The sequence below is a fragment of the Somniosus microcephalus genome, chromosome 24 (assembly GCF_052327205.1).
Source record: "Somniosus microcephalus isolate GS21.2 chromosome 24, FLI_Smic_1.0, whole genome shotgun sequence".
NCBI lineage: Eukaryota > Metazoa > Chordata > Chondrichthyes > Squaliformes > Somniosidae > Somniosus > Somniosus microcephalus.
Window position 1 is genome coordinate 2,140,595 of NC_141010.1, and position 26,037 is coordinate 2,166,631.

General features: G+C 48.6%; 1 protein-coding gene across 3 annotated transcripts in view; it reads left to right on the forward strand.

The window, feature by feature from the left end:
• The window catches only part of LOC147100951 (receptor tyrosine-protein kinase erbB-2-like), a 47,490-nt gene that overhangs the window by 12,958 nt on the left and 8,495 nt on the right, over positions 1 to 26,037 (forward strand). For all 3 annotated transcript variants that reach the window (XM_085966056.1, XM_085966055.1, XM_085966057.1), the window contains 10 exons: positions 2,219 to 2,309; positions 15,480 to 15,625; positions 15,716 to 15,760; positions 17,029 to 17,167; positions 20,675 to 20,797; positions 21,395 to 21,493; positions 22,522 to 22,707; positions 24,496 to 24,654; positions 25,099 to 25,174; positions 25,657 to 25,803. In XM_085966056.1, the coding sequence (XP_085822182.1) occupies positions 2,219 to 2,309; positions 15,480 to 15,625; positions 15,716 to 15,760; positions 17,029 to 17,167; positions 20,675 to 20,797; positions 21,395 to 21,493; positions 22,522 to 22,707; positions 24,496 to 24,654; positions 25,099 to 25,174; positions 25,657 to 25,803 (1,211 nt within the window). The remainder of the gene's footprint in view (positions 1 to 2,218; positions 2,310 to 15,479; positions 15,626 to 15,715; positions 15,761 to 17,028; positions 17,168 to 20,674; positions 20,798 to 21,394; positions 21,494 to 22,521; positions 22,708 to 24,495; positions 24,655 to 25,098; positions 25,175 to 25,656; positions 25,804 to 26,037) is intronic.

Consider the following 26,037-nt stretch of genomic DNA (forward strand, 5'->3'; position numbering starts at 1 on the left):
TGGCCACTGGGTGGGCAACGGTGTCATCAAACCGGATCCGGAACGACTTCGTCCGCTTCAGGAGCTCCCTCCCCCTATGAATCTCGGCTCTCTTCGTCGGGCACTCGGCATGTTCGCCTATTATGCGAAATGGATACCCCACTTCTCCAACAAGATCCAGCCCCTGCATCACACAAAGTCATTTCCATTGGAGGCAATGGCTATTTCAGCTTTCAACCTCCTCCGGCGACAACTGGAAAAAGCCACGCTTCGTTCCATTGATGAAAATCTTCCTTTCGTGGCGAGTGCGATGCATTGGATGTGGCGATCTCTGCTACCTTGAATCAAGGTGGTCGACCCATTGCATTTCTGTCCAGGGTAGTGAGCTCCATTATCCTCCTGTCGAGAAGGAGGCTACGGCCATCATCGAAGCGGTACGTAAATGGAGTCATTTTCTCGCTCGTCGCCATTTCACACTTATAACCGATCAGCGCTCCGTGGCCTTTATGCTGGATAACCGGAAACGCACTAAGATCAAGAATAACAAAATACAACTCTGGAGGATGGAATTGGCCGCCTTTGGATACACCATACATTATCGACCCGGCAAAGAGAATGTGGCCCCGGATACCCTCACGCGGGCATTCTGCTCTTCTATGTCAACTTCGACTCTGGCGGATCTTCATACTGACTTATGCCATCCTGGCGTTACCCGTATGTTGCACTTTGTGCGATCTAAAAACCTCCCATTTTCTACGGAAGAAGTGAAAAGAACGTGCTCCTCCTGTAGAATTTGTGCGGCGTTAAAACCGCAATTCTTCCGTCCATCGGATGGCTCGCTCATACACGCTATGCAGCCTATGCAGCGACTCAGCATTGACTTTAAAGGGCCATTGCCCTCCTCAACGCGAAACACCAACTTGCTGACTATGGTGGACGAATAGTCACGCTTTCCCTTTGCTTTCCCCTGTCCCAATATGCTTACTTCCACAGTGATCAAATGCCTTGATTAAGTCTTTTCCCTTTGCGGTACAGCCAATTTCATCCACTCTGATCGGGGTCCCACCTTCATGCCAAGTGAACTCAAAAGTTATCTCTCCCAACGGGGAATCGCCACAAGTAAAACAACACCGTACCATCCCATCGGTAACGGACAGGTTGAGAGATACAACGCTATCATTTGGAACGCTGTTCGTCTTGCGCTGAGGTCACGCAACCTACCAAACCAGCAGTGGGAAACTATGCACCCTGACGTGTTGCATTCCATCAGGTCTCTCCTTTCTACGTCTACCAATGTCACACCTCACGAGCGATTCTTCAGCTTCCAGCGTCGCTCCACCCATGGGACGTCTCTACCATCATGGTTGGCAGCTCCCGGCCCCGTGCTGCTCTGAAGATTCATCCGATCATCTAAAGCCGATCCTCTCGTCGACAAGGTAGAACTCACGGACGTCAACCCCACGTATGCGCACGTGCGGTACCCTGATGGCCAGGAGTCCACCGTTTCGCTCCAGAACCTGGCTCCCTGTCCGGCCGGCTCCACGGACCCAACTGATAGAGGGACCCACGGGGATGATGCCGACACTCTGCGCTCCCCCGAAGATGATGCCTTACCTGGGGCATCGAGAGATCTGCCAGCTGCCCCACCGGAACCACTCGGGGAGCCAAGTGCTCCCCGTGGGATGGCCACCCGAGGCCAGGACGCCGCTCAATCCCCGGCTATCCGACCGGATTTAGCCAGTTCTGCGCCTGTGGGGACCCGCACCCGGAATCACGATCTCCCCAGCCTCCCTCGGGTCGATCAGAGCATCATGGGCCCTGTCGATCCACCGGTACGGATCAAGCGGCCCAGGGACCAAGACACTGTCCGGGGAGACGTGCCTTCTAGCCATAAACAAAAATCTAAAAGACTCTGGCTATTCGTGGTCCGCCTGATCCGCTAAGAGGAAGTCGTCGGACTTCCAAATCTTTTAGGCAGGAAGAATGTTATAAATCTCATCATTCATCAAGAAAATACTCTTGAAATAATGCTGGACGGCCAGCTGGTGGCGCCGTCCAAAGATTATAAATACTCGGACGTGGGCCCAGCTTTCCAGGGACATTTTGTAAGACAAGGAACTAGTGAAGTACAACTAGACCTCCATGATCTGAAACAAGTTGATTAAAGCCTTGCTTTATACTCAAACCAAGTACATAGTGAGTTTTATTACATCAGTTGCTTTGTTTCTCCTTATTCCAGGGAGATGAGGGAGTATCTGAGTAAGTCATCCTGTATCTCGTGTCACACGGAGTGCCTCCCACAAAACGAAACACTCAGCTGCAGCGGAATGGTGAGGAATCTTCTGGGATCGGCCAGTGGAGCAGATCGACTGCTCGCTTCACACATCAGTGGCTGTACAGTCAAAAACCTTTTAACATGTCTAGCATGTGGTGTCTGTAAGAACAGTAAGAGAATCCCCTGGGGCAGGGGCGCCTAGGAGAAATTGGAGAGAAGTAGAGGGGTACATGGGGTAGGGAATAAATAGAGGAGTGGATAGGTGCAGGGAAAGGTACGTGGGGTAGGGAGTAGATAGGAAAAGGGAAAGGTGCAGAAGGACAAGGGGAGGGGCGTATCGGGCGGGGGTGGAGCGTATCGGGCAGGGGAGGGGCGTATCGGGCGGGGGTGGGGCGTATCGGGCGGGGGAGGGTAGAGATAGGAGCGCTGTAGAGGCAGAAGAAATCTTTGTATCTTTCCTTTGTAAGCTGGGTGCTGCCTTCATTGTGTGTTGAAATCTCCTTTTATGTGCTCGCTTTTGGTGTGAGACAGTGAATGTTTAGTCTCCCCGGCTGGCGGAAAGACCCCCCCCCGAACCACTGAAGGCACTAACTTGCTGGGGGTCCTCTGCCGTGGGCAGCAGGGGTGCTCAGTACCTCACCCAGGCGGCCATTCATCATATGTGAGCCGTCCTCGCACCCGCCTCGTGCAACAACTCATCTGCTCTGCCAGACATCAAATGAGAGAGAGGGGAGGTGATGGGTAGTTGCCTCACATTCCCGCGGGTTCTGTTTCATGCCCCCACTGCAGGTTTCCCCTCACTTCATTCTTGCCTGGCACTATCTTCCTCTTCCCCTTCCACACACACACAGCCGTGGCAAGTATTTAAAGTCTATTCTGTACTTTTATTTTTGCCCCCATATGCAGCCACTTGCCTTTGAGTGGCCACCTCCCTTTAAATTTCAGTTGCAGGCCTGATTTTTCTGCATCTTCCTTTAGGTGAGCTGCCAGTACAAGGCCAGAGCTGTGCTCAGCGTCCATACTAATTGTTTAGTGCAGCTGACCTTTGCCCTGTCACCCTGGTGCATTGTGCGCCGACATTGCATTGGCCGCTGGACATTCCTGGCGCAGATGTCGCTGGAACCAAAATTGGGCTTAAATGTTGGATGGATATTCCACCACGGGGACATCACAACTGCGCACACGCACTTTCCTCACCTGTAACCTGCGGTGCTGAGGCCAATTTTAAAACCCCAACTGCTGTCTTGGGTGAGACCAGCTCGTGCAGCACAGGCTGCGAATCACAACATGAACTTTCCCAGTCCGGCAACGCCTCGATTTTAAACTTATTGTTTTCAAATCTCTCCATGGCCTCACCCCTCTCTATCTCTGTAGCCTCCTCCAGCTCTACAGCCCTCCGAGATCGCTGCGCTCCTCCGATTCTGGCCTCCTGAGCATCCCCGATTTCAATCGCTCCACCATTGGCGGCCGTGCCTTCAGCTGCCTGGGCCCTGAGCTCTGGAATTCCCTCCCTAAACCTCTCCACTTCTCCCTCCTCCTTTAAGACACAGTGGGTAGCACCCTCGCCTCTGAGTCACAAGGTTGTAGAAACATAGAAACATAGAAGGTAGGAGCAGGAGTAGGCCATTCGGCCCCTCGAGCCTGCTCCGCCATTTAATGAGATCATGGCTGATCATCCAAACTCAGTACCCTGTCCCTGCTTTCTCCCCATATCCCTTGATCCCTTTAGCCTTAAGAAATATATCTAGCTCCTTCTTGAATATATTTAATGAATTGGCCTCTACTGCCTTCTGTGGTAGAGAATTTCACAGGTTCACCACTCTCTGGGTGAAGAAATTCCTCCTCATTTCTGTCCTAAATGGCTTACCCCTTATCCTTAGACTGTGACCCCTGGTTCTGGACTCCCCGACCATCTGAACATCCTTCCTGCATCTAGTCTGTCCGGTCCTGTCGGAATTTTATACGTTTCAATGAGATCCCCTCTCATTCTTCTAAACTCCAGCGAGTATAAGCCCAATCGACCCAATCTCTCCTCATACGTCACTCCTGCCATCCCAGGTATCAGCCTGGTGAATCTTCGCTGCACTCCCTCCATGGCAAGAACATCCTTCCTCAGATAAGGCGACCAAAACTGCACACAATACTCAAGATGTGGTCTCACCAAGGCCCTGTACAACTGCAGCAAGACATCCTTGTTCCTGTACTCAAACCCTCTCACTACGAAGGCCAACATACCATTTGCCTTCTTAACCGCCTGCTGCACCTGCATGCTTACCTTCAGTGATTGGTGCACAAGGACACCCAGGTCTCGTTGCACTTCTCCTTCTCCCAATCTATTGCCATTCAGATAATAATCTCTACCTTCCTGTTTTTGAAACCAAAGTGGATAACCTCGCATTTATCCATGTTCTATTGCATCTGCCATGCTTCTGCCCAATCACCCAACCTGTCCAAATCATACTGGAGTTTCTCGGCATCCTCCTCACAGCACACACGCCCACCCAGCTTTGTGTCGTCTGCAAACTTGGAGATATTACATCTAGTTCCCTCGTCTAGATCATTAATATATATTGTGAAATAGCTGGGGTCCAAGGACCAATCCCTGCGGTACCCCACTAGTCACTGCCTGCCACTTGGAAAAAGACCCGTTTATTCCAACTCTTGGCTTCTTTGCTTTGCCCCCAATCCCATGTGCCTTAACTTTACATGCTAATCTCTTATGCGGGACCTTATCGAAAGCCTTTTGACAGTCCAAATACACCACATCCACTGGTTCTCCCTTATCTATTTTACCAGTTACATCCTCAAAAAATTTCAGATTAGTTGAGCACGATTTACGTTTTGTAAATCCATGTTGACTTTGTCCGATCCTGTCACTGTTTTCCAAGTGCTCTGCTATTACATCTTTTATAATGGACTCTAGCATTTTCCCCACTACCGATGTCAGGCTTACTGGTCTGTAATTCCCCGTTTTCTCTCTACCACCTTTTTTGAATAGTGGGGTAACATTAGCTACCCTCCAATCCATGGGAACTGTTCCAGAGTCTATAGAATTTTGGAAGATGACCAGCAATGCATCTACTATTTCTAGGGCCACTTCCTTAAGTACCCTAGGATGTAGATTATCAGGCCCTGGGGATTTATCGGCCTTCAATTTCCCCAACACCATTTCCCTACAAATACTGACTTCTTTCAATTCCTCCCTTTCATCAGACCCTATGTTCCCCGACATCTCTGGGAGGTTATTTGTGTCCTCCTTTGTGAAGACAGAACCAAAATATGTATTTAATTGATCTGCCATTTCTTTGTTCCCCATTATAAATTCCCCTGATTCTGACTGCAAGGGACTTACGCTTGACTTCACCAATCTTTTTCTCTTCACATAACTATAAAAGCTTTTACAGTCAGTTTTTATGTTCCCTGAAAGCTTACTCTCATATTCTATTTTCCCCTTCTTAATTAATCCTAAACTGCTCTCAATCCTCAGGTTTACTGCTTTTTCTTCAAACACTGCGACACATCAGGGAGGGGGAGAGTTACCTGGACTCTGTGTTCCAGGAAGTAGTCACACCAATTAGATTAACTAATTCAGATGTATTCCGTGGTCAGGGACAGGAGAGTGTGACTATGAGTGAGGCAGGTACGGGGATCCAGGAGGTAGTGTTGGAGGAGCTGCAGGCCTTGCTCTTGTCCAACAGCTTCGAGGCTCTTACTCCCTGTGAGGACGGGAACGGGGACTGCAGGGAGGATGAGCAACCTGGCCACAGCACCGTGGAACGAGGGGTCATTCAAGTGGGGGGAGTAAAAAGAAATGTTGTAGTGGTAGGGGATAGTATCATAAGGGGGATAGATAGGGTTCTTTGCAGCTGAGAACGAGAGTCCCGAAGGTTGTGTTGCCTGCCCGGTGCCAGGGTTAAGGTCATCTCCTCTGGGCTGGAGAGAAACTTGGAGTGGGAGGGGGAGGATCCAGTTGTCGTGGTCCATGTTGGTACCAACGACATAGATAGGACAAGGAAAGAGGTTCTGCTGAGGGAGTATGAGCAGCTAGGGGCCAAATTAAAAAGCAGAACCACAAGGGTAATAATCTCTGGATTACTACCTGAGCCACGAGCAAATTTGGCTAGGGTAAATAAAATCAGAGAGTTAAATGCGTGGCTCAAACACTGGTGTGGGAGAAATGGGTTTTGCTTCTTGGGACACTGGCACCAGTACTGGGACAGGAGAGAGCTTTTCCGTTGGGATGGTTTTCACTTGGCCAGTGCTGGGACTAGAATCCTGGCGAGCGAAAAATAAAAATGTCCACGGAGAAGGCAATAGAGCAAAGTAGCAGTGGGGAAATTAAAAACCAGAGCGTGTCAGGAAGGGACAGAATATATAAAGGTAAAGGGGGTAAAAGCAGGAATAAATTGTCACAAAACATATTTAAAAGTTCTTTATCTGAATGCACGCAGCATTCGTAACAAAATAGACGAGTTGACGGTACAAATAACTACACATGGGTATAATCTGGTGGCCATTACAGAAACATGGCTGCGAGGTGACCATGACTGGGAACTAAACATCCAGGGGTATTTGACTATTAGGAAGGACAGACAGGAAGGAAAGGGAGGTGGGGTGGCTATGTTAATAAAGGATGGAATCACTGCAATAGTGAGAAATGATATTGGGTCAAAGGATCAGGATAGTGAAACAGTTTGGGTGGAGATAAGGAATAATAAGGGGAAAAAGTCACTAGTGGGCATAGTCTATAGGCCGCCTAACAGTTGGAACTCTATTGGTCGGAGTATAAATCAGGAAATAGTTGGGGCTTGTAATAAGGGAACAGCTATAATCATGGGAGATTTTAACTTTCATATTGACTGGACAAATCAAATTGGGCAGGGCAGCCTTGAGGAAGAGTTCATAGAGTGCATTAGGGACGGGTTCCTTGAGCAGTATGTTACTGAACCAACCAGGGGGCAGGCAATCTTAGATCTGGTCCTGTGTAACGAGACAGGATTAATAAAAAATGTCCTAGTAAAGGACCCCCTTGGAATGAGTGACCATAACATGGTTGACTTCCAAATTCAGTTGGAGGGTGAGAGAGTTGGATCTCAAACCAGCGTACTAAGCTTAAATAAAGGAGACTCTGAAGGTATGAGAGCAGAGTTACATAAGAACATAAGAAATAGGAGCAGGAGTAGGCCAATTGGCCCCTCGAGCCTGCTCCGCCATTCAATAAGATCATGGCTGATCTGATCCTAACCGCCAATCCACTATCACAGAACCATCTCCTGAATCTAACAGAATTAGACACACGAAATAGGAGCAGGATCAGGCTACACGGCCCCTGAGCCCGCTCCGCTACCCACAGGGCCATGACCGATCCGAACCTAGACTCATGTCCAAATTCCTGCCCGCTCCCCGTAACCCTTAATTCCCTTTACTTCTAGGAAACTGTCTATTTCTGTTTTAAATTTATGTAATGATGTAGCTTCCACAGCTTTTTGGGGCAGCATATTCCATGGACCTACCACCCTCTGAGTGAAGTAGTTCCTCCTCATCTCAGTTTTGAAAGAGCAGCCCCTTATTCTAAGACTATGCCCCCTAGTTCTAGTTTCACCCATCATCGGGAACATCCTCCCCGCATCCACCCGATCCAACCCCTTCACAATCTTATATGTTTCAATAAGATCGCCTCTCATTCTTCTGAACTCCAATGAGTAGAGTCCCAATCTACTCAACCTCTCCTCATATGTCCATCCCCTCATCCCCGGGATTAACCGAGTGAACCTTCTTTGTACTGACTCGAGAGCAAGTATGTCCTTTCTTAAGTATGGACACCAAAACTGTACGCAATATTCCAGGTGCGGTCTCACAAATACCTTGTACAACTGAAGCAATACCTCCCTATTTTTATATTCTATCCCCCTAGCAATGAAAGCCAACATTCCATTGGCCTTCTTAATCACTTGCTGCACCTGCATACTAACCTTTTGAGTTTCATGCACCAGGACCCCCAGATCCCTTTGTACTTCAGTACTTTCCAGTTTCTTGCCATTAAGATAACTTGCTCTACGATTTTTCCTGCCAAAGTGCATAACCTCACACTTTCCAGTATTGTATTCCATCTGCCAAATCTCTGCCCACTTACTTAGCCTGTCTATGTCCCCTTGCAGGTTTTTTATGTCCTCCTCACTCACTACTTTCCCTCCCATCTTAGTATCATCTGCAAACTTTGATATGTTACACTCGGTCCCCTCCTCCAAATCGTTAATATAAATTGTAAAGAGTTGGGGACCCAGCACTGACCCCTGCGGAACACCACTAGTTACTGATTGCCAGTCTAAGAATGAACCATTTATCCCAACTCTCTGCCTTCTGTTAGATAGCCAATCCTCTATCCATGCCAGAATATTACCCCCAATCCCGTGATTTTTTATCTTGAGCAATAATCTTTTGTGTGGCACCTTGTCAAATGCCTTTTGGAAGTCTAAATACACTACATCCACTGGTTCCCCTTTATCCACCCTATATGTTACTTCCTCAAAGAACTCTAGCAGATTTGTCAAACATGACTTCCCCTTCATAAAACCATGCTGACTTTGTCCTATTAAATTATGATTATCCAAATGTCCTGTTACTGTCTCCTTAATAATGGACTCCAAAATTTTACCTACCACAGATGTTAGGCTAACCGATCTATAGTTTCCAGCCTTCTGTCTGCTGCCCTTTTTAAATAAGGGTGTTACATTAGCAGTTTTCCAGTCTGCCGGGACCTTTGCCGAGTCCAGGGAGTTTTGGAAAATTATTACCAATGCATCCACAATCCCTACCGCCACTTCTCTCAAGACCCTAGGATGTAAGCCATCAGGTCCAGGTGATTTATCCGCCTTGAGTCCCATTATTTTACCGAGTACCACTTCCTTAGTGATTTTGATCGTGTTTAGCTCCTCCCCCCCTTTAGCCCCCTGTTTGTCCAGTGTTGGGATATTCTTAGTGTCTTCTACTGTAAAGACTGATATAAAATATTCATTCAGTGTTTTTGCCATCTCCATATTTCCCACCATTAATTTCCCGGTCTCATCCTCTAAGGGACCAACATTTACTTTAGCCACCCTTTTTCTTTTTATATAACTATAAAAACTCTTACTATCTGTTTTTATATTTTTTGCTAATTTACTTTCATAATCTTATCTTCCCTTTCTTAATCAATCTTTTTGTTATTTTTTGCTGTCTTTTAAAGTTTTCCCAATCCTCTATCCTCCCACTAGATTTGGCTACCTTATATGCCCTTGTTTTTAGTCGAATACTATCCTTAATTTGTTTACTTAGCCACGGATGGCTGTCTTTTCTTTTACACCCTTTTCTTCTCAGTGGAATATATTTTTTTTGGAAGTTGTAAAATAACTCCTTAAATGTACACCACTGATCATGTATCGTCTTACCCTTTAATCTATTTTCCCAATCCACTCTACCCAATTCCGCTCTCATACCTTCATAGTCTCCTTTATTCAAGCTTAGCACGCTTGTTTGAGATCCAACCTTCTCACCCTCTAATTGAATATGGAATTCAACCATGTTATGGTCACTCATTCCAAGGGGATCCTTTACTGGGACATTTTTAATTAATCCTGTCTCGTTACACAGGACCAGATCTAAGGTTGCTTGCCCCCTGGTTGGTTCAGTTACATACTGCTCAAGAAACCCATCCCTAATACACTCAATGAACTCATCCTCAAGGCAGCCCTGCCCAATTTGATTTGTCCAATTAATATGATAGTTAAAATCCCCCATAATTATAGATGTTCCCTTATTACAAGCCTCAACTATTTCCTGATTGATACTCCGTCCAACCGAGTTGCCACTGTTCGGAGGCCTATAGACTACGCCCACTAGTGTTTTTTTCCCCTTATTATTCCTTACCTCCACCCAAACTGTTTCATTATCCTGATCTTTTGACCCAATATCATTTCTCTGTATTACAGTGATTCCTTCCTTTATTAACATAGCCACCCCACCTCCCCTTCCTTCCTGCCTGTCCTTCCTGATCGTTAAATAACCTGGTATGTTTAATTCCCAGGCATTGTCACCCTGCAGCCATGTTTCTGTAATGGCCACAAGATCATACCCATATGTAGTTATTTGTGCCATTAACTCGTCTATTTTGTTACGAATGCTACGTGCATTCAGATAGAGAACTTTCAAATATGTTTTGTGACACTTAGTTGCTGCTTTTGCCCTTTTTATTACTTTACCTTTTACTCCATACCTTCTGCCGCTTCCTTACACGCTCTGGTTTTTAATTTCCCCACTGCTACCTAAGTCTATGACCTTCTCTGTTGTCATTTTTATTATTTGCTCTCTAGGAACCTCCCCCCCCCACTAGTTAGTTTAAAGCCCTCTCTACAGCCCTAGTTATATGATCCGCCAGGACTCTAGTCCCAGCACTGGCCAAGTGAAGCCCGTCCCAACGGAACAGCTCCCTCCTGCCCCAGTACTGGTGCCAGTGTCCCAGGAAGCAAAACCCATTTCTCCCACACCAGTCTTTGAGCCACGCATTTAACTCTCTAATTTTATTTGTCCTAGCCAAATTCGCTCGTGGCTCAGGTAGTAATCCAGAGATTATTACCCTTGTGGTTCTGCTTTTTAATTTGGCCCCTAGCTGCTCAAACTCCCTCAGCAGAACCTCCTTCCTTGTCCTGTCTATATCGTTGGTACCAACATGGACCACGACAACTGGATCCTCCCCCTCCAAGTTTCTCTCCAGTCCAGAGGAGATGTCCTTAACCCTGGCACCGGGTAGGCAACACAGCCTTCGGGACTCTCGCTCTCGGCTGCAAAGAACTCTATCTATCCCCCTAACGATACTATCCCCTACCACTACAACATTTCTTTTAACTCCCCCCACTTGAATGGCCCCCCGCTCCACGGTGACTAAAGTGGACTGGGAAAATAGATTACGGTGTAAGACGGTACATGAGCAGTGGTGTACATTCAAGGAGATATTTCACAAATTTCAAGAAAAATATATTCCACTGAGGAAAAAGGGGCGTAAAAGAAAAGACAGCCATCCGTGGCTAAGTAAAGTAAACTGACTGAAAACAAGGGCATATAAAGTAGCCAAATCTAGTGGGAGGATAGAAGATTGGGAAGCATTTAAAAGCCAGCAAAGAATAACTAAAAGATTAATTAAGAAAGGGAAGATAATGAAAGTAAACTAGCAAAAAATATAAAAACAGATAGCAAGAGTTTCTACAGTTATATAAAAAGAAAAAGGGTGGCTAAAGTGAATGTTGGTCCCTTAGAGGACGAGACCGGGAAATTAGTAGTGGGGAACATGGAGATGGCAAATACGCTGAACAAATATTTTGTATCAGTCTTTACAGTAGAGGACACTAAAAATATCCCAACACTGGACAAACAGGGGGCTATACGGGGGGAGGAGCTAAACACGATTAAAATCACTAAGGAGATGGTACTCAGTAAGATAATGGGACTTAAGGTGGATCAATCCCCCGGACCTGATGGCTTACATCCTAGGGTCTTGAGAGAAGTAGCGGTAGGGATTGCGGATGCATTGGTGGTAATTTTCCAAACCTCCCTGGATTCAGGAAAGGTCCCAGCAGATTGGAAAACTGCTAATGTAATGCCCTTATTTAAAAAGGGAGGTAGACAAAAGGCTGGAAACTATAGACCAGTTAGCCTAACATCTGTGGTTGGTAAAATGTTGGAGTCCATTATTAAGGAAGCAGTAACAGGACATTTGGATAAGCATAATTTAATCGGACAGAGTCAGCATGGTTTTATGAAGGGGAAGGCATGTTTGACAAATTTGCTCGAATTCTTTGAGGACGTAACAAACAGGGTGGATAAAGGGGAACCAGTGGCTGTGGTGTATTTGGACTTCCAAAAGGCATTTGACAAGGTGCCACACAAAAGATTACTGCACAAGATAAAAAATCACGGGATTGGGGGTAATATACTGGCATGGGTGGAAGATTGGCTATCTAACAGAAAACAGAGAGTGGGGATAAATGGTTCATTCTCGGGTTGGCAATCAGTAACTAGTGGTGTTCCGCAGGGGTCAGTGCTGGGACCCCAACTCTTTACAATCTATATTAACAATTTGGAGGAGGGGACCAAGTGCAACGTATCCGAGTTTGCCGACGATACAAAGATGGGAGGGAAAGCAGTGAGTGAGGAGGACATAAAAAACCTGCAAAAGGACATAGACAGGCTAAGTGAGTGGGCAGAAATTTGGCAGATGGAATATAATGTTGGAAAGTGTGAGGATATGCACTTTGGCAGAAAAAATCAAAGAGCAAGTTATTATCTAAATGGAAAGAAACTGCAAAGTGCTACAGTACAAAGGGATCTGGGGGTCCTGGTGCATGAAACACAGAAGGTATGCAGGTACAGCAGGTGATCAAGAAGGCCAATGGAATCTTGGCTTTTATTGCAAGGGGGATGGAGTATAAAAGCAGGGAAGTCTTGCTTCAGTTATACAGGGTGCTGGTGAGGCCACACCTGGAATACTGCATACAGTTTTGGTTTCCATATTTAAGAAAAGATATACTTGCTCTCGAGGCAGTTCAGAGAAGGTTCACTCGGTTGATTCTGGAGATGAGGGGGTTGACTTATGAGGAAAGGTTGAGTAGGTTGGGCCTCTACACATTGGAATTCAGAAGAATGAGAGGCGATCTTATCGAAACATATAAGATTGTGAGGGGGCTTGATCGGGTGGATGCGGGGAGGATGTTTCCACTGATGGGTGAGACTAGAACTAGGGGGTATAATCTTAGAATAAGGGGCTGCCGTTTCAAAACTGAGATGAGGAGAAACTTCTTCACTCGGAGGGTGGTGAATCTATGGAATTTGCTACCTCAGAGAGCTGTGGAAGCTGCGACATTAAATAAATTTAAAACGGAGATAGACAGTTTCCTAGCTGATAAGGGAATTAGGGGTTACGGGGAGCGGGCAGGGAAGTGGATGTGAGTCTGGATTCGGATCAGCCATGATCCTATTGAATGGCGGAGCAGGCCCGAGGGGCCGTATGGCCTACTCCTGCTCCTACTTCTTATGTTCTTATTCTTATGTTCTGGCCAATTTATATTTCCTCTCCTTGGATCTTATGCTATCCCTAATTTCCCTTGTTAGCCACGGTTGAGTAACCTTTTTTGTTTTATTTTTATGCCGAACTGGGATGAACAAATTCTGTAGTTCATCCATGCGGTCTTTGAATGTTTGCCATTGCCTATCCACCGTCAACCCTTTGAGTGACATTCCCCAATCAATCCTACCCAACTCGCGCCTCATACCATCATAGTTTCCTTTATTTAAATTCAGGACCCTAGTCTCTGAGTCAACTACTTCACTCTCCATCTTAATGAAGAATTCCATCCTATTATGATCGCTCCGACCCAAGGGGCCTCGTACAACAAGATTGCTAATTAATCCTTTCTCATTACATAATACCCAGTCTAAGATGGCCTGATCTCTAGTTGGTTCTTCAACATATTGGTCCAGGAAACCATCCCGTAAACACTCCAGGAATTCCTCCTCCACAGTATTGTTACTAATTTGGTTAGCCCAATCTACATGTAGATTAAAGTCACCCATGATAACTGCTGTGCTCTTATTGCACACTTCTCTAATTTCCCTTTTAATGCCATCCCCAACCTCCGCATTACTATTTGGAGGTCTATATACCACTCCCACTAACGTTTTCTGCCCCTTGGTATTTCTCAGTTCTACCCATACAGATTCCACATCATCAGAGCTAATATCCTTCCTTACAATTGTGTTAATCCCCTCTTTAACCAGCAATGCTACCATACCTCCCTTCCCTTTTTGCCTATCTTGCCTGAATATTGAATACCCCTGGATGTTGAGTTCCTAGCCTTGGCCACCCTGGAGCCATGTTTCCGTAATCCCAATCAAATCATATTCGTTTACCTCTATTTGCGCAGCTCATTCATCCACCTTATTACGAATGCTCCTCGCATTAAGACACAAGTCCCCACTCCAGAGACTTGAGCACAAAAATCTAGGCTGACACTCCAATGCAGTACAGAGGGAGTGCTGCACTGTTGGAGGTGCCGTCTTTTGGATGAGACGTTAAACCGAGGCCCCGTCTGCTCTCTCAGGTGGACGTAAAAGATCCCATGGCACTATTTCGAAGAAGAGCAGGGGAGTTCTCCCCGGTGTCCTGACCAATATTTATCCTTCAATCAACATCACAAAAACAGATGATCTGGTCATTATCACATTGTTGTTTGTGGGAGCTTGCTGTGCGCAAATTGGCTGTCATGTTTCCGACATTACAACAGTGACTACACTTCAAAAATTACTTAATTGGCTGTGAAGTGCTTTGGGACGTCCTGAGGTTGCGAAAGGCGCTATAGAAATGCAAGTCTTTCTTTAAAACCTACCTCACCTGTCCTAATATCTCCGCATGTGGCTCAGTGTCAATATTTGTCTAATTACGCTCCTGTGAAGCGCCTTGCGTTATTTTACTATATTATCGGCGCTGTATAATGCAGGTTGTTGTTGGTCCCCACTCACTCTATAAATGAGACATTGTCTTTCTGTCTCTAGACTCATCTTTTGTTTCCTTACTTGTCCCATTACCATCTCCTTTTGCTTTGTACTATCATAGCTTTTGTCATTTAATCTCTCCTGCCTTCCCTATCACAGATCGTCTCTGTTGCTCTTTCCTCCCCTGCCCCTGCACTTGCGTAAAGTCTGTTATATCTCTCAACTCTTTCCAGTTCTGACAAAAGGTCTTCGACCTGAAACGTTAACTCTGTTTCTCTCTCCACAGATGTTGCCTGACCTGCTGAGTATCTCCAGCATTTTCTGTTTTTATTCCAGATTTCCAGCACCCGCAGTAATTTGCTTTTGTCTTTCTGTCTTTGTCTGATTGTGTTTTTTGAGCTGGGAGTGGAGGGACTGAGGGGCGAGTGTGAAGCTGGGAGTGGAGGGACTGAGGGGCGAGTGTGAAGCTTTGAGCTGGGAGTGGAGGGACTGAGGGGCGAGTGTGAAGCTGGGAGTGGAGGGACTGAGGGGCGAGTGTGAAGCTTTGAGCTGGGAGTGGAGGGACTGAGGGGCGAGTGTGAAGCTTTGAGCTGGGAGTGGAGGGGCTGAGGGGCGAGTGTGAAGCTGGGAGTGGAGGGACTGAGGGGCGAGTGTCGTGCTTTATGCAGAGGCTCGAATGGTGCTGATCTTTTCTTTTCACCGTTAGGGGGTTGATGACTGTGTGGAGTGTGCTCATTACAAGGATGGTATGCACTGCGTGGAGAAATGCCCAAGTGGTTTACACGGGCATGTTTGGAAATATGCTGATGAAAATGGCCTCTGCCAACTGTGTCCCACAAACTGCAGTCACTCGTGAGTAAATAACAACCGCTGAATCAGTGTGAACTTTAGTAACTCCTTTCCTGGGTGTATTTTCTCTAAGATTCTGTTTTGTGTCTTCAGATGTACAACTGGTGACGATGGATGTCCCGAGGAGCCCATTCACAGGTAGACCTCACCGGGGCAAAGTTCAGACCCTCAGTTAGTCGTTTCACAACTTCACCGCTCACGGTTATGGGCTGGTGCAGTCTGTCAGATACTGTAGCGAGCGTTAGAAGGGAGTTGAGTAAACCCTGACACCTCCAGCCTCAACATTCAGATATAAACCAGATCATCCCCAGGAGGCGTTCCAAGAGCTGAATTCCAACACGGCGACAGCAGGTTACAGACAGTTCATTTCAACCAAACAATAATCATATTCTATTTTCTTTTTGAGAGAAGAGAATTCAAAAATCAGGTTAATATTTGTAGCTGTGACTGTTACCACAAGAGAGGCGGGCCGGAATCCATTGGTCAAGGTCACCCTCCGATTCCAATCGTTGAGGCTGAGGTCAAGTCCAACTTCCAGATAAAGTTGGGTTTTCCCAGCATGACAGTAATGTCAGATGGACGTGCAGCCTGGTTAATCCCTGTGTTACTCCTGGTGACCAGCGCTGCTTTGACACAGACTACGGAGTGGAGCTGAGCCCTGAGAGGAGGGGGTGAAGGGGAGGGGTGGTAACTGTCTGTTCCAACACATTCCCACCCCCCCCCCCCCCCCAGGCAACTCCCGGCACCACTCATGACTGCTCTAACACACTCTGCACCCCCTCTCTTGCTGCATTGTGAGGGTGAGTGAGCTGTAATGTACAAATATACCGGAGCCTTTATGATCTGCTATGGTGGAGGGACCCAGCGCACCATTGAGAGCCACCCGTGTCCTCAGTCTGCTTTTAGTTGGCCCAGAGCCCCAACTCATGGTCAATCGGACCCAGAGCCCCCCGAGTCCCGCTGGCCCCCAATACTGGAAACTCCAATTCCTGCTGGACTTAACCCACCAGCCTTGCTCCCGTTGTTTAGCCACCCCGAGGCTCACTATCAGGGACTGGGAATCCAGATAACAGCGACTTACCCAGCTGGATCAGGACCTAGAGTCTGAGGAAAGATCCCAAATATTCAGACGGACTCTGAAGGAAGTTCCTGCCATTGATGGCGGAGTGTGAATAATCGAGGTCCCACTCTACTTCAAAATAGTGAAGAGAATCTTTCCAATCAATCAGATCAAGGTTAGAGCTCTCTGCTTTACCAGGGTCTCTGGTCACTGCTAAACCAGCACCTGGAGTTCCGATGAGAGTGTCTAATCACCAAGCTCGCCACACCATGGGCCCACTCGAGCGAGGATTGGTGTCTGAGGCAAGGCCCTGTCTGACTGATCTCTCTGGTTCTCTCCTGTGTAGCCAGGTGACCTCAGTGGTGGCTGGGATAGTGGGGGCGTTGCTGTTCATGGTCCTTCTGATACTGCTCGTCATCTGGTGTGTGCGCAAGAAACGACTAAAGCAGAAACACACGAGGCTGAAACTCTTGGAGCAGAGGGAGGTGAGTGTGACCACAGCAAACCGGCAGTCATCCGCTCCCTGATCTGGCAACCGGTGAGGTCCCGCGGTAATTACCATCAGCCGGAAGCTGGAGGCGGGGAGTGCAGCTACTGTCAGACACAGTGACCAATGTTCCCTTTCTTTGGTGCGTGGTCCCTTTAACTGGCTGTGCGGTCCATTCAAATTTTCGTGCATGCGCGGTTTTTCCCATATAAAAGCCGGTGAGTGGCCTGGGCGGGACCTCCAGACCACCGTGTGGCCTCGCAGCTTAGCGGGAATGTTGGAAGTGACCCACCTCAATTGCACACTGGCATAACCCAGCCAAAGGCACTGGGGCAGGGTTTCCGTCGCACCTGGGAGGTTGATGCAAATAATTTCCCCCCATCCCATCCCCACTCAACCGCTTGACTGCGCTGCACCACAGTGTGTGACAGGGCCTCGGTTAACGTCTCATCTGAAAGACGGCACCTCCGTCAGTGCAGCACTGGGAATCTCAGCCAGGATTATCGGCTCAAACCTCTGGAGTGGGGCTTGAAACCATGACCTTCTGACTCAGATGGGAGTGCTGCCACTGAGCCACAACTGACACCTTTACAGTGTAAATCTGAGTTAAGGTGCAACGTGATCCTCCAGAGAGGCCGCAGCTATCGATTTACACTACCATAGTGTAAACACAAAGTGAAATGACCAGGAAACAGCGCACCGTGAATCGTGCACACTGAGCTCTGCACCCGATTCTCTCACTGGCCCCGGGGAAGCAGCCTCACCACGAGGACAGCGCCATGCGGTTTAAGTAGTAACACAGCAGCACCGTAACTCAGCCGGCTTAGCAGTGAACAGCACTCTGACTCCGCACCCTACCTGGGAGGTTATTCCAACCGTCACCAGACCAGAGGAAAGAAATTCTCCACAAATATGTTAAAAACTTACTTTTCACTATTTTAAATCTGTGTCACGTTGTGTACCTGGCGTGAAGTCATTTTCTGGGTCACCTGGTGTGCAAAGATTGAAGGGCCACACTGCGGATCCCGGATATAACCCGCTCTGTGTAGTGATCCCGGATATAACCTGCTCTGTGTAGTGATCCCGGATATAACCCACTCCGTGTTGTGATCCCGGATATAACCTGCTCTGTGTAGTGATCCCGGATATAACCCGCTCTGTGTAGTGATCCCGGATATAACCCGCTCTGTGTTGTGATCCCGGATATAACCCGCTCTGTGTAGTGATCCCGGATATAACCTGCTCTGTGTAGTGATCCCGGATATAACCCACTCCGTGTTGTGATCCCGGATATAACCCGCTCTGTGTTGTGATCCCGGATATAACCCGCTCTGTGTAGTGATCCCGGATATAACCTGCTCTGTGTAGTGATCCCGGATATAACCCGCTCTGTGTAGTGATCCCGGATATAACCCGCTCTGTGTAGTGATCCCGGATATAACCTGCTCTGTGTAGTGATCCCGGATATAACCTGCTCTGTGTAGTGATCCCGGATATAACCCACTCCGTGTTGTGATCCCGGATATAACCTGCTCTGTGTAGTGATCCCGGATATAACCTGCTCTGTGTAGTGATCCCGGATATAACCCACTCCGTGTTGTGATCCCGGATATAACCCGCTCTGTGTTGTGATCCCGGATATAACCCGCTCTGTGTAGTGATCCCGGATATAACCTGCTCTGTGTAGTGATCCCGGATATAACCCGCTCTGTGTAGTGATCCCGGATATAACCCGCTCTGTGTAGTGATCCCGGATATAACCTGCTCTGTGTTGTGATCCCGGATATAACCCGCTCTGTGTTGTGATCCCGGATATAACCCGCTCTGTGTTGTGATCCCGGATATAACCCGCTCTGTGTTGTGATCCCGGATATAACCCGCTCTGTGTTGTGATCCCGGATATAACCCGCTCTGTGTTGTGATCCCGGATATAACCCGCTCTGTGTAGTGATCCCGGATATAACCCGCTCTGTGTTGTGATCCTGGATATAACCCGCTCTGTGTTGTGATCCCGGATATAACCCGCTCTGTGTTGTGATCCCGGATATAACCCGCTCTGTGTTGTGATCCCGGATATAACCCGCTCTGTGTTGTGATCCCGGATATAACCCGCTCTGTGTTGTGATCCCGGATATAACCCGCTCTGTGTTGTGATCCCGGATATAACCCGCTCTGTGTTGTGATCCCGGATATAACCCGCTCTGTGTTGTGATCCCGGATATAACCCGCTCTGTGTTGTGATCCCGGATATAACCCGCTCTGTGTTGTGATCCCGGATATAAGCCGCTCTGTGTTGTGATCCCGGATATAACCCGCTCCGTGTTGTGATCCCGGATATAACCCGCTCCGTGTTGTGATCCCGGATATAACCCGCTCTGTGTTGTGATCCCGGATATAACCCGCTCTGTGTTGTGATCCCGGATATAACCCGCTCTGTGTTGTGATCCCGGATATAACCCGCTCTGTGTTGTGATCCCGGATATAACCCGCTCTGTGTAGTGATCCCGGATATAACCCGCTCCGTGTTGTGATCCCGGATATAACCCGCTCCGTGTTGTGATCCCGGATATAACCCGCTCCGTGTTGTGATCCCGGATATAACCCGCTCTGTGTTGTGATCCCGGATATAACCCGCTCTGTGTTGTGATCCCGGATATAACCCGCTCTGTGTTGTGATCCCGGATATAACCCGCTCTGTGTTGTGATCCCGGATATAACCCGCTCTGTGTTGTGATCCCGGATATAACCCGCTCTGTGTTGTGATCCCGGATATAACCCGCTCTGTGTTGTGATCCCGGATATAACCCGCTCTGTGTTGTGATCCCGGATATAACCCGCTCTGTGTTGTGATCCCGGATATAACCCGCTCTGTGTTGTGATCCCGGATATAACCCGCTCTGTGTTGTGATCCCGGATATAACCCGCTCTGTGTTGTGATCCCGGATATAACCCGCTCTGTGTTGTGATCCCGGATATAACCCGCTCTGTGTTGTGATCCCGGATATAAGCCGCTCTGTGTTGTGATCCCGGATATAACCCGCTCTGTGTTGTGATCCCGGATATAACCCGCTCCGTGTTGTGATCCCGGATATAACCCGCTCTGTGTTGTGATCCCGGATATAACCCGCTCTGTGTTGTGATCCCGGATATAACCCGCTCTGTGTTGTGATCCCGGATATAACCCGCTCTGTGTTGTGATCCCGGATATAACCCGCTCTGTGTAGTGATCCCGGATATAACCCGCTCTGTGTTGTGATCCCGGATATAACCCGCTCTGTGTTGTGATCCCGGATATAACCCGCTCCGTGTTGTGATCCCGGATATAACCCACTCCGTGTTGTGATCCCGGATATAACCCGATCTGTGTTGTGATCCCGGATATAACCCGCTCTGTGTTGTGATCCCGGATATAACCCACTCCGTGTTGTGATCCCGGATATAACCCGCTCTGTGTTGTGATCCCGGATATAACCCGCTCTGTGTTGTGATGTTTTGTCTCCTTCAGCTGGTCGAGCCGTTGACTCCGAGTGGAGTTGTTCCAAACCAAGCACAGATCCGCATCCTGAAGGAAACCGAAATGAAGAAAGTGAAGATTCTGGGATCTGGCGCCTTTGGAACAGTTTACAAGGTAAATAAACACGTCTTCACGTCGAGAGACCTGGACCGATTGTAATCACTGCTGTGACTCCGTTTTCTCATTCCTTCCAGCCTTTAACTCTTTGTAACCAGTTTGGAGTCCGCTATCGATCATGTGACAGAGGGCCAGCGAAACTGTCCTGTCAGAGGCCCAGTTTTGAACTCTGAATAGACACGTCTGCTAAGTGTGGGACACCATCCTTGGTGAATCCGTAGAACAACTTCCAGCATTTTGCATCATTGCCCCATCACTTTACAATTGAATTGAGTTTAGAGCTGATTCCCCAACTGGGCACCCCTGAGGAATTTAAAATGGTTCCCCGGTCCGCACTCCCTCTGGGGCCGCTCCTCAACTCCGGAATTTATTTCAAATAGTTCTAGTCACATTTAACTGCCCTGTTCCCATAATGGGAGTGAATAGAAGGGGTTTGGTCCATTGGAATCGATAGCTAGATCAGATTTGGGATGATGTGATAGCATCAGTATTTCTGAATGGTTTGCTCGAATTATCCTGTCAGTCTATTCCACGTGGACTCGCTGGGAGAGCCTAATTGATGACCTGGAATGCTTTGCCTTTTCCTAAATGCAGGGAGTCTGGATGCCGGAGGATGAAGATGTGAAGATCCCTGTTGCTATTAAGGTTTTAAGAGAGGGAACATCTCCGAAAGCAAACAAAGAGATCCTGGATGTAAGTATAACCAGTGGTGAACCAGCCCAGGGGCTTCAAACAAGATGCATCTGTTTATTAAATGCCACAGAAATAGTCAATCCTTACCCTGCTGAATAAACAGGAGCTCTCTACAGATGCAGTTTACCCAGATTCTCGGATGAAAGTCTCCCCCCTCTCAGCTCACAGTGAAATTAGTATGGGCCCGTCTCAACCAAGCTCCCATTCTGTCTCCCTCACGCTATCCTACAGAAGGTGATCCCCTCACCCTTCTGACTCCTGCCCTCTTTCTCTTCCATCAACACTTTTCAGAGTTATTGAAGCGGAATTTATCTCCAATTACTTTCACCTCGACAGTTCTGGTCCAATCCATGGTCAGTAGTTTGGTTTCCAACATGGCCGCCCCACTGGTGACCTTCGAGCCTCTTTTAAACATCTCTGCAATTCTGCCCTCGAGCACTTTGATGAAAATTCTTTGTTGCTTTGGATGTCTCCAAAGGCTTTGACAGGTTCTGGTGCCTTACACTTCTAAACAAGTTCTCAGTGTGTGGCCTCCCACCAAAGCTCTGTTCAAGGCTCCCGTGTCTCCTCTCACATCGTTCTACCTGTGCTGTAGCTCATGTCTGATCCTCTGACTCTTTCCATTAACTCGAGTTCCCAGGGCTCTGTGCTCCAACTCTGTTCCTTCTCCACATCAATAACCTCCTTCACTCATCATCAACACATTATCCACTTTTCTGCTGACGACCCCACTCTACACTGAGCTCCCTTCACTACCTAGACCCTCAGTGCACACAACCTGCAGTCCCCTCAGTGCAACAGATGAATGATTGCAACTGTTCTGTACCTGCCCTGGGTGCGATTGATGTTCACAGTGGGTTCAAAAAGTGGAATGGTGGTTCGATTCCTGGTGCCTCATCCCTCACGGTGAGGACGGAATTTCACCAATTCCCACTCCAGAGAAACGGACACACCAACCGGCAGCGGAGATTTGGAGAGTGGTGATCGCAGCGATTGGCAGACTGGTGAGCAGTGTTTGTGTGTTGCAGGAGGCGTACATAATGGCAGGAGTGAGTAGCCCTTACGTCTGCCGCTTGCTTGGGATCTGCCTGACGTCCACGGTGCAGCTGGTTACACAGCTGATGCCGTATGGATCCCTGCTGGATTACGTCCGAGAAAACAAGGACCGGATTGGATCCCAGCATCTCCTCAACTGGTGTGTGCAGATCGCAAAGGTACGTCAGCAGCGTGAGAAACCAGGGGATTACAGGCCTATTAAACTAACTTCTGTTGTGGGGAAGATACTAGAATCTATTAGGGACAGAGTGACTGAGCATTTGGACAATATGAGCTGATCAGAGAGAGCCAGCATGAATTTGTGAAGGGTAGGTCATGTCTAACAAACCTAATTGAATTTTTTGAGGATGTAACTAGTGTGGTAGATAAGGGAGTGTCTATGGATGTTAGTTATATGGACTTCCAGAAGGCATTCAACAGGGTTCCAAATAAGAGACTGTTAACAGAAATGAGTGTGCTTGGAATTGGAGGCAACCTATTGACATTGGGAGGGAGCAGATAGAGAGTGGGCATAATGGGTAAGTACTCCGATATGACGAGTGGTGTCCCCAGGGATCTGTACTGGGGCCTCAGCTTTTCACTATATAAATGACTTAGATGAAGGAATAGAAACTGGTATATAGAAGTTTGCTGACGACACCAAGCTCGGTGGCTCAGTAAATAGTGCAGACGGGAGCAGGAAGTTGCCATGGGACACTGATAGATTCAGTGAGTGGGCAAAACTGTGGCAGATGGAGTTCAATGTGGGGAAGTGTGAGGTCGCCCACTGTGGACCCAAGAAAGATTGATCAGAGTGTTTCCTAAACGGTGAGAATCTGGGAGCTGTGGGGGAGCCGAGAGAGTTAGGGGCCCAAGTTCAGAAATCACTAAACACTGGTGGACAGGGTCAAAAATAATTCAAAAGGCGAACGGAATGTTGGCCTTTATCTCCAGGGCTGGAATACAGAGGGGAGGAAGGGATGCTCCAGCTGTACAGAGCCTTGGTCAGACCCCCTCTGGAGTAACTGGGTTCAGTTCCGGGCCCCGCCCCTCAGGAAGGATATATTGGCCTCGGAGGGGGAGAAGCGCAGATTCACCAGAATGATACCGGAGCTAAAAGGGTTAAATTCCGAGGCCAGGTTACACAGACTGGGCTTGTATTCCCTCGAGTTTAGAAGATTAAGGGGTGATCTAATCGAGGCGTTTATGCTGATTAAAGGAGTTGATCGGGTCGAGAGAGAGAAACTGTTTCCTCTGGTGGGGGGAGTCCAGAACAAGGGGGCAGAACCTTAAAATTAGAGCCAGGCCGTTCAGGGGTGATGTCAGGAAGCACTTCACACAAAGGGCAGTGGAAATCTGGAACTCTCTCCCCCAAAAAGCTGTGGAGGCTGTGGGTCAGTTGAAAATTCCAAAACTGAGCTTGGTAGATTTTTGTTGAGCAAGGATATTAAGGGATACAGAACCAAGGTGGGTAGATGGAGTTAAGATACAGATCAGCCGTAATCTAATTGAATGGCGGAACAGGCTCGAGGGGCTGAATGGCCTCCTCCTGCTCCTAGGTGTAAACTGGGCACGGCCTCCAATCCTAGCGCCTTCTGCCACTCCACCGGGAGCAGGCACTGCAGAGCATGGGTGGCATACCGAGGGCGAGAGCAGCCCCTGGAAGGTATATGGATTCGGTAATTCCAGAGGAGCCTGGGCTGCAGTGTGGCAGCAGAGCTGGATTGATGTAATTGCTTCTCTCGTTGAATAACCTACTGCACCTCATGCAGGAAGAGTGAGTCCAGAGGTTCAATCAGCGGGGGGGGTTTATGGGAGGTTTTCGAAGGCGGAGAGGTGGCCTTGGAAGAGATTGAAAGGGGCAGGAATGTACAAACTGAAAGCTCACAATTGTGATCTAAGGCAGGTTGAAAGGTGAGAAGAGTGAGCTGGAGTACACTGACTGAATCTCTCTCTCGGTCCCTTAGGGAATGAATTACCTGGAAGATCATGTTCGATTGGTCCACCGTGATCTGGCAGCGAGGAATGTCTTGGTGAAGAGTTCGAATCACGTGAAGATCACGGACTTCGGGCTTGCCAGACTCCTGGATATCGATGAGACGGAATATCACGCGGATGGAGGAAAGGTAAGTGCCGCCTGTCGAACTGGACCCACGGTCTCTGTACCCCTCACAATCTACACCTCACTACAGCCATGCTGGAGAAGCAGACGCAGTGTCTCACTGGAACAGCCTCAGCTCAGACTCTGCCGTTCGACCTGAGGAGGCCTCGCACTCTGCACTGAGTCACGAATCTGAATCATTGAAATTCCAGAGATAATTGAGGGAAACTATGCAGAGTCTGAGTTTCCACCCCTACCCTTATCCCCTTTGTAGATTAGAGTTACCCGAGCTCAGTGTGTGTCTGACTCTCCGTTACTCGTTCCCTTTACGTCCCACCTTGCTTTTGCAGCTGGCGTGTTTGGGTTTGCGAGGACCAGGGTCATGGAATTGTCCGCGCTCCCTCCCAGTTAGAGTCAGTGCCCTTGGGTTTTCAGAATGTGAAGTGATTCATCTCATCTGCTCTCTTAGGTTCCGATCAAATGGATGGCGTTGGAATCCATCTTGCACCGAAAATTCACCCACCAAAGTGACGTCTGGAGTTACGGTATGTAAACTGCGCCCTCGCTGTGACATCACAGCGCCCGATCTGACTGTCGCTGAGTACGAACAGAGGCGGTAACGTGAGCTGCAGCTGGACTCCGTCTAATCTGACCCCGCCCTGCTCGGCCCTGGCCCCGGCCCCGCTCGGCCCCGGCCCTGGCCCCGCTCAGCCCCGCCCCGCCTGGCCTCAGCCCCGGCCCCACCCGACCCCGCCCCTGCCCCATGGAATTCTAACTGCTTATCGGTCTGTCATGGTTTTGCAACATTTCGTGGTGAGGTCCCGACCCGGTAGGATTGGCTCACGGTGGGGGTACTGGGTGGGTGAGGCTCACGCACTGAGTAGGAAGCTGCTCACCGAGAGTCTGGGTATCCGGCAGCACAGACAGCGCTATCCCGGTCGTGTTACTCAGGACTGTCCGCGTTGTCTGTCTGCGTCACACTCCTCGTGCAGTGTTGTGACTGAATGTCCCGGCTGTCTGTTTGCAGGTGTAACGGTCTGGGAATTGATGACGTTTGGAGCGAAGCCGTATGATGGGATCCCAGCTCGAGAGATCCCTGACCTGCTGGAGAAGGGCGAGCGCCTCCCGCAGCCCCCGATCTGCACCATTGACGTCTACATGATCATGGTGAAATGTGAGTTAGAAACCGGCACACAACACAGGACACCCGCTCACCACACGCAGCACACCGCCCGGTGTGGGACTGAGCCCCGGGGAGCACCGCCTGGTGTGGGACTGAGCCCGAGCAACGCCCGGTGTGGGACTGGGGCTCGGGGAGCACCGCCCGGTGTGGGACTGAGCCCCGGGGAGCACCGCCCGGTGTGGGACTGAGCCCCGGGGAGCACCGCCCGGTGTGGGACTGAGCCCC